We start from the raw sequence: 8,595 nt of genomic DNA, 5'->3' as shown, positions 1-8,595 counted from the left end.
AACATATGAATCTATGTAAACAGATGAGAGATAAATATGCTATTCTATCTTTTGAATTTATTCTTTCTAATGTATTGTGATGGGCTCTCATAACATCGGTTGTTTTCATTGTCAGGTTGTTTCTGCTATGGTGAACAATGATCTCTTGAGCATTGTAAATACCAGACCCCTGAAATCCTGGAAAGAAACACTTGCTCTTCTCTGTAGTGTAAGTTTCATAACTCCTGATGAAAAAAGTGTTGTTTTGTGATATTGCTAGGTTGTTTATAATTTATATTGGAGTTGTTATGTGCATTTTATGCACTCCTTTTTTTTAGCAGATGGTATAAATATCCCTGCATGATCGACCTCACTACCCTGTGGCTGTATTTAGTTGCAAGAATTGCGGGAGTCTTTCTTTCAGCATCTTTTGACTAAATTATCGTTAAATTTCGGATGATATTATTATGAAAAACCAACAGTCATGATTGTGAAACCATGAAATAATGAGTTCTGGTTCTAGATTTATTGTGGATGATATGACCTTTTGACCTTATACTGGCTTCTGTGCTATGGCCCAAAAGTCAGACAAGCCAAACTAACACATTTGTTTCTTTACTCTGGACTGATGACTGACACTGTAGTAGTTATTATATGAAACAGTTTCATGCGGAGCTAATATTTGTTGATCCTGAAGTTGTTGCAACTACTACGGTTGATTTATGGTTTTTTTTTTTTTAATCATCTTCAATGAACAGTTTGCGCAGAGGGAGGAATGGACCACACTCTGTGGCATACTTGCTTCTAAACTCATGGCTGCGGGTAACACTTTGGCTGCTACTCTTTGTTATATCTGTGCTGGAAATATTGATAAAACTCTGGAAATTTGGTCGAGGAGTCTTCAAACTGAGCATGATGGGAAATCCTATGTTGATCTTGTTCAGGTTAGTTTTTTACTTTGAGAGGTGTATTTAGAAATGCATAGTCTGGCCAGCTTATGCCTTTTTCAATTATTTTATTAGGATTTGATGGAAAAGACCATTGTGCTTGCCTTGGCAACTGGGCAAAAACGATTCAGTGCATCTTTGTGTAAGCTGGTTGAGAAATATGCTGAAATTTTAAGAAGTCAAGGGCTTTTAACAGCAGCATTGGAGTGCCTTAAACTTTTGGGTTCTGATGAATTGCCGCCTGAACTTGTGATCTTAAGGGATCATATTGCATTCTCTGCAGAACCTGGTATGTGCTTTTGGTAATATCTTTGATGTACTATTGGATGCCTGGTGGTTGCTGGATGAATTCTTTGTTGTTTCATTTCAGTTATACATTTGGCTTGTGTTATTTTTCATTTTAATTTGTTAAACACGCTCCTATTCTTTGTCATGTTTTACTGATGTTCCACGCGAAGTTATAGATATACATTTGGAGTTTTTCTAGTTAACCATAACTGCTCCTATTCTAATTAATTAATGTAGAATCAAGTGGTATTTGTACCTGAGTTCGGTTGTATCTTGCGAGGGTATTTGTCATTTCTATCTTCTTTTGTTGAATCAATATTTCATGATATGTTTTACAGCCAACCAAGATTTTGATTTCTTCTCTAGATTACTTGACATGGGTTTATCCTTGAGTTTTAAATTGCATTCTACTTATCGTGTGCTTGAAATATTCTAGTAAGTAATTTGACTGAAAGTGACAGCACTGTCATTGGTGCACGACAGTGAAACATTATGCTCAGTGTGTCTTTTCTTTTTTTATTAAATGATGACTGCCCGGCCATAGTGTAAGTTGCCCCCTTGATAATTAGAACAATTCATTTTCCGTTAGATGTTTTAAGGAAATATGATTTTTCTAGTTATTTTAATAATAGCATAGATTCAGATGGTAAAGTTCTCTTGATTATGCTCTTTTTGTGGGGCCTGCCCTTTGATGGTCTTTTTTTCCTTTGTTTGCTTTAATATTTGGTTTCAGTTGATGAATTTGTTTTATGCTTGTTGAAGAGAAAGAAGCTAGGGCAATGGCTTTTGATAACTCTCAAACACAAACTGGAGCAGTATATGGTGTTAAATCAGCACAACCCGCTGTCACACCTGCAGTTCCACTACCTACAGTACAGACAGTTGATACATCAAATGGACGAGGTAAATTCTTAGACACATATATCTAGATTTATATATTTATGTATTTCACTTAATATATTAATTTCTAGTAAGGGTTCTCAAGATCTAACGTCCCTAGGCTTTCAATGATTCCATTGATTCTTTGAATCTCAATTAAGGTTTACTTTGACATTTCTTGCTCAAAATCTTATCTAATGAAAATATAAAAGAATAGCTGTGGCTGCAATGAAGTCATGATACATTGTATCAAGGAGATTCTGGTGACATTAGATGTCAGCAATTGGAAGTCCTGAGGTAAAGAATTGTTTGGTATGGATGGCGATCTTCTGTCCATCACAAAGTTTGGTTTTGCAAATTTTTCTTGTCCACGTTCATTCGGTGTTTATGAATCCAGACAATGTGGCGAATAATACGTGTTAGTAGTTTTGTCATATCAAGCCAAAAAGAAAAAAGTACTAAAAAATAATGGAAGTTCGACAAGCATCTTGCATGTTGTTTTGAAGTCTTTTCATGCCTCCTGATATTTGTTTGGTATATCTTTGTTTTCTGGCTTCATTTAACATGCTGGTGTTAGTTTCAGATTGGGTTTTTACCTACATGCTATTATTTATTCAATTTGCTGTTTGTTTTTGCTTAATTTTCCCAGTCCATCAAAAGCCTGTCATTGCAACATTGACAAGGCTTTCCAATGAGAAGTCAAAGCTGGGAGGTTCACGTGCAAATCCAGCTAACAAGCGTAAAATAGAAGTCAATTCTAGGAAATCAGGGGCCTCTTTTGCAAAACTCAATAGTGGGGACTTAGCATCTCGGGCTCGTCAAGGCATCAACCAAAAGAGTATGCTGTTGTTGCCCCCTTCACGGATGAGCAAACAACCTCTAAGACTTCGTACCGCAAGGAAAAAGTTAGAATTTTTTGACATGAAATCTGGTGGTATCACTGGTATGGCATTTTTCTGAAACATTATGCTCACTGTCTTTTTTTTTTTTTTTCAAATGACTTCAGGGCCATAGTGTAAGTTGCCCCCTTTCTCTTTATGTAAATAGCTCTAATGTCAATGATCTTGGGATCCTTGGGTGATTTGGTTTCTGCTCGTATAAGATTGTTCAAAGCCGTTTGGGGCTCTTATTTTGTATTGTTGTCTGCAATCGGCATGTATAATGATATCTGGAAATTAGTAGAATCTCATTGTATTGATATTGACATGGTAGCAACCATCATCTAAGAGATCTGATGTGGTTCATTTATTAAACTAGGAAATCTGATTCGCTTGATAATTAGAACAATTCATTTTCCATTAGATCTTTCAAGGATATATGATTTTTCTAGTTATTTTAATAATAGCGTAGATTCAGATGGTAAATTTCTCTTGATTATGCTGTTTTAAGCCGTTTGGGGCTCTTATTTTGTATTGCTGTCTGCAATCGGCATGTATAATGATATCTGGAAATTAGTAGAATCTCACTGTATTGATATTGACATGGGAGCAACCATCATCTAAGAGATCTGATGTGGTTCATTTATTAAACTAGGAAATCTGATTTACTTGATAATTAGAACAATTCATTTTCCATTAGATCTTTCGAGGATATATGATTTTTCTAGTTATTTTAATAATAGCGTAGATTCAGATGGTAAACGTCTCTTGATTATGCTATTTTTGTGGGGCCTGCCCTATGATGGTCTCTCTTTTTTTCTTTGTTTGCTTTAATATTTGGTTTCAGGATTTTTTATGGGGCTAATCCATATCACATCTGTTGTTTGCGAGCCTTATTTTTTGTGAGATTTATTCTTTGCCCTTGAAGTATCTTCACCTCAATTTGGTGTAATGTTCCCTTCACTAGAGGTCTAGGGTGTATTTTAGCTTTCTGTTCACAGTATTCAACTGTGTTTTAATTTGTATACTTGTGATTATTGTTGTGTGGTTGGTGGTTCTCGGGTGGTGGGTTTATTTTTTCTCATTCTGTTGGAAGGAATGTATTCCCTGTAGGGGTGTCAGTCTCGGCTTGATGGAGAGCCGGTTTTTTGTGGAGGCGAAGTCCTTCCGATTCTCGGTGGAAGCAGGATCTGCCGAGCTTCGGGTGGAGGAAAAGAGGAAAGGTTTTTCAGGTTCTGTATTTGGAGTATTCAAGAAGGTTTTTGAAATTTTGGGGCGCTTCTCCAAGGCGTTGGTTTGGGCCTGTGGATCTTCGAATCAGTTGGGCTTTAAGTCTTTGCTTGGGTTTAAACGTAGGGTGGGTTTTGTGGCGGGCCGGGTGCTGAAGAGGGTTAAGTTAGTTGTTAAGAGATTTCGGGCTGGGGCTATAGTGGTTAAGCCCTATGCCAATCTGGACGCTGGTTCGGGCCTTAAGAGTCATTCGGTTTCTGGTGGGATTTCGGGGCGGAGATCGGGTCTGGGGTGTCCTCTGCGTTCGTCGGAGGTCCTTGGGAGCGCTTTTCGGCCGGTCATGTCGTCGGCGGCAGATTCTAGGGTGGATCTGGGTCTGTCTTCTTCCGAGGCTAGTCCCAGTGATCGGAAGATCGTTCCGGTGGTCGAGTCCGTCGAATCCGTCAATCCGGTTACCATACTTCCTTCTCTTCCGGCGCCGTTTTTGATTCCTCCGGTGATTCTGAGTGATCTTCTTTCTGGGGTGCGGTCTTCTTTGGCTTCGAGTTCTTCTGGTTCAGGGCCTTTCCTTCGGCAGGCAGCGACTCTTCAGTCGGCTGGCTCTGTCTTGGTGAGGTCGGGTGTTGAGGATTTTTAGTCTGGTGAGCTTGGTGCCTCGTCTGGCAGTGCTGGGTTTGTTTCCGTCGGAGTTGATTTTGGTGTTCCTTCAGGTGCTATCATTCGGCAGGCAGTGGTGCACTCGGTTGCCCCTGCCTTGGTTAGGAGTTTTGGTGGGGATTTTCCTCTTGGATTCCAAGACTTCATCACACAGCCTCATCAGAAAGTCTGAAAATGAACATACCATTTTCAATAGAGAAAACCTCAATATCACCAATTTGCTTCCACATCAACTGGACAGATTTCTTAACAAGGAGGCATGGGAAAGTCTTATCCAAAAATTGCCCCACAAGACTTGAATTCCATTGGGCTATTCCTTCCTCAATGGCTTCCTCCGGAGGAGAGACAATGACCTGTTCTCCATCATATATAGGAGCAAAATACTCAAGTTTTTCTATTGTCTTCTCTGATTTGAAAAGACCTCTCCAATCTGTATGAACATTCTATACCTTCTCAGTCTCCTCAATCTCTTCAATTGCCTCAATTTCCTCAATATCCTCACCTAGAAGATGATCCTCCTCTAATCCCTCACTATGGAAATCAAGAATTTCATCCCGAACAACAGCTGCAGCATCCCTTCCCATAGAAGCCTCTACAAGTACGCCTCTTTCTTGCAAAGAGAGATTACCCATAGAACAATGGCCATCCTCCAAAACCCTTACCAGCTCACCATCCTCTCCTGAAACCTCATCTATCACATCAACAACTTGATCATAAACAAAAGAGACTACAGAATCTACAGCATTCACATTCTTCCCAATCGTTCCCTTCAACCCTCCTCTACCACCTCCCCTGCTTGTAATTCGATTAGATTTTCTCACCCCACCCATTCAGCCTGCCTAGACTATCTCCACAATCAATCCAAACAAATCCATAAAAAAAATAAAAATTGAAGAAAGCAGACCTGGTCGATCACCTCCTTCGAATTCCGATGTGTTTTCCGGTGATCACGCGCTGACACGTGCCAGAGAACCAAAAAACCCAAAAAAGAAATACTACATCAAACCCCCAACTTCTTACTCCTAAGTCGGCTAGAACCCACTCCCTTAGCATCGAAATTAATAGAACATTCTAGATTCTTGACCTCTCTATTCCCCTTTTTCCTTAATGCCTCCTTAACCTTCCTAGGAGGGGAATCAGAGTTGAAGCGCTCATCTTCAAGCAAGGACAAAAAATCAAGGAAACCCTTCTGATCAGATCCCACGAACGTAACCCCCATCGTGCGAAAGCACGACCTACTTTCTTCCACTACCCTGGGGTACACAACAACACTCTCCTTCGGATCAACCCCCTTTGAAGATTCTCCTACCTCAACGATCCCAGACGACACCCCATGCAACTGGAAGCACCCAACCACAGAGGATAACGGTCTTGGCCACGGAGGAAACAAAACCCACTGAAGAGGGGGAATGAAAGCCGAAATCCCGGGAGGATCTCCAACCTTCCCAAGAGGAAGATCCCCACCAAAACTCCTAACCAAGGCAGGGGCAACCGAGTGCACCACTGCCTGCCGAATGAGAGCACCTGAAGGAACACCAAAATCAACTCCGACGGAAACAAACCCAGCACTGCCAGACGAGGCACCAAGCTCACCAGACTGAAAATCCTCAACACCCGACCTCACCAAGACAGAGCCAACCGACTGAAGAGCCGCTGCCTGCCGAAGGAAAGGCCCTGGACCAGAAGAACTCGAAGCCAAAGAAGACCGCACCCCAGAAAGAAGATCACTCAGAATCACCGGAGGAATCAAAAACGGCGCCGGAAGAGAAGTAAGTATGGTAACCGGATTGACGGATTCGACGGACTCGACCACCGGAACGATCTTCCGATCACTGGGACTAGCCTCGGAAGAAGACAGACCCAGATCCACCCTAGAATCTGCCGCCGACGACATGACCGGCCGAAAAGCGCTCCCAAGGACCTCCGACGAACGCAGAGGACACCCCAGACCCGATCTCCGCCCCGAAATCCCACCAGAAACCGAATGACCCTTAAGGCCCGAACCAGCGTCCATATTGGCATAGGGCTTAACCACTATAGCCCCAACCCGAAATCTCTTAACAACTAACTTAACCCTCTTCAGCACCCGGCCCGCCACAAAACCCACCCTACGTTTAAACCCAAGCAAAGACTTAAAGCCCAACTGATTCAAAGATCCACAGGCCCAAACCAACGCCTTGGAGAAGCGCCCCAAAATTTCAAAAACCTTCTCGAATACTCCAAACACGCCATCCCTTTGCAGAGAACCGTCACCCTCAACATCTGGATCCCTGGACACGCCAGCCAATCTGCAGACAAAAACCTCAAGACCTGAGCTGATCATCTGCACGATGGACCAACCCCGAGGGACCACCCGCTTGCTCCTCCAGGACGGAGCAATCTCTCCCCTGACGAACCGCCCCCATCTCCATTCCCCGCATCTTCGTCTTCTCCACGTCGCACCTGACCGGCAAAGGCCAATCCCCATCAATCTTTACCGCAACCCTAGTTCCTGAAACGGATGCTGCAGAACTCACCACCTCCGCAAACGACGGACGTCCTGTTCCATTCCCCAGCTTAACGCCCGACGAAACACCACCAGAGGAAGGAAGACCGCCAGAAGACGACAACCCAACCGTGGTTCCCAGAAAATCCAGAATTTAGCTCAGCTCCCCGGACACACGGCTCCACCCTCTCCCGTCCCGACCTTCAGGAAAGAGAATACGCCCTCTCCGACCTCCGTCGAACACAGCTACCTCCAAGAACCACCCAGATTTGTTTTCACCTCTCCGAGCGATTGTCACCTTAGACCCCTCCCTAAAAGATTTGACAAATTCCTCAATCCTAGGATTACCCAATACTTCTTCCACCCTCGACAGCAACCAGGCAAAGCAGCTCAACCCGAACACAACAGAACCTGAAAAACCTTTCCTCTTTTCCTCCACCCGAAGCTCGGCAGATCCTGCTTCCACCGAGAATCGGAAGGACTTCGCCTCCACAAAAAACCGGCTCTCCATCAAGCCGAGACTGACACCCCTACAGGGAATACATTCCTTCCAACAGAATGAGAAAAAATAAACCCACCACCCGAGAACCACCAACCACACAACAATAATCACAAGTATACAAATTAAAACACAGTTGAATACTGTGACCAGAAAGCTAAAATACACCCTAGACCTCTAGTGAAGGGAACATTACACCAAATTGAGGTGAAGATACTTCAAGGGCAAAGAATAAATCTCACAAAAAATAAGGCTCGCAAACAACAGATGTGATATGGATTAGCCCCATAAAAAATTCTGAAACCAAATATTAAAGCAAACAAAGAAAAAAAAAAAAAAGACCATCATAGGGCAGGCCCCACAAAAATAGCATAATCAAGAGACGTTTACCATCTGAATCTACGCTATTATTAAAATAACTAGAAAAATCATATATCCTCGAAAGATCTAATGGAAAATGAATTGTTCTAATTATCAAGTAAATCAGATTTCCTAGTTTAATAAATGAACCACATCAGATCTCTTAGATGATGGTTGCTCCCATGTCAATATCAATACAGTGAGATTCTACTAATTTCCAAATATCATTATACATGCCGATTGCAGACAGCAATACAAAATAAGAGCCCCAAACGGCTTAAAACAGCATAATCAAGAGAAATTTACCATCTGAATCTACGCTATTATTAAAATGCTTGAAAGATCTAATGGAAAATGAATTGTTCTAATTATCAAGCGAATCAGATTTCCTAG

At 42.1% G+C, this 8,595-nt stretch overlaps 1 protein-coding gene across 1 annotated transcript in view; it reads left to right on the top strand.

Annotated features, from left to right (window-relative positions):
- The window catches only part of LOC133879305 (protein transport protein SEC31 homolog B-like), a gene marked incomplete at its 5' end in the record, with an annotated part of 3,612 nt that extends 284 nt beyond the window's left edge, over window positions 1-3,328 (top strand). Inside the window, 4 exons of the mRNA XM_062317831.1 lie at window positions 116-208; window positions 738-923; window positions 1,002-1,215; window positions 2,743-3,328. Of these exons, the coding sequence (XP_062173815.1) occupies window positions 116-208; window positions 738-923; window positions 1,002-1,215; window positions 2,743-3,053 (804 nt within the window). The remainder of the gene's footprint in view (window positions 1-115; window positions 209-737; window positions 924-1,001; window positions 1,216-2,742) is intronic.
- Between the last annotated feature and the right edge of the window lie 5,267 nt (window positions 3,329-8,595).

The sequence above is a fragment of the Alnus glutinosa genome, chromosome 10 (genome assembly GCF_958979055.1).
Source record: "Alnus glutinosa chromosome 10, dhAlnGlut1.1, whole genome shotgun sequence".
NCBI lineage: Eukaryota > Viridiplantae > Streptophyta > Magnoliopsida > Fagales > Betulaceae > Alnus > Alnus glutinosa.
This window is presented reverse-complemented; position numbering and strand designations above follow the sequence as displayed.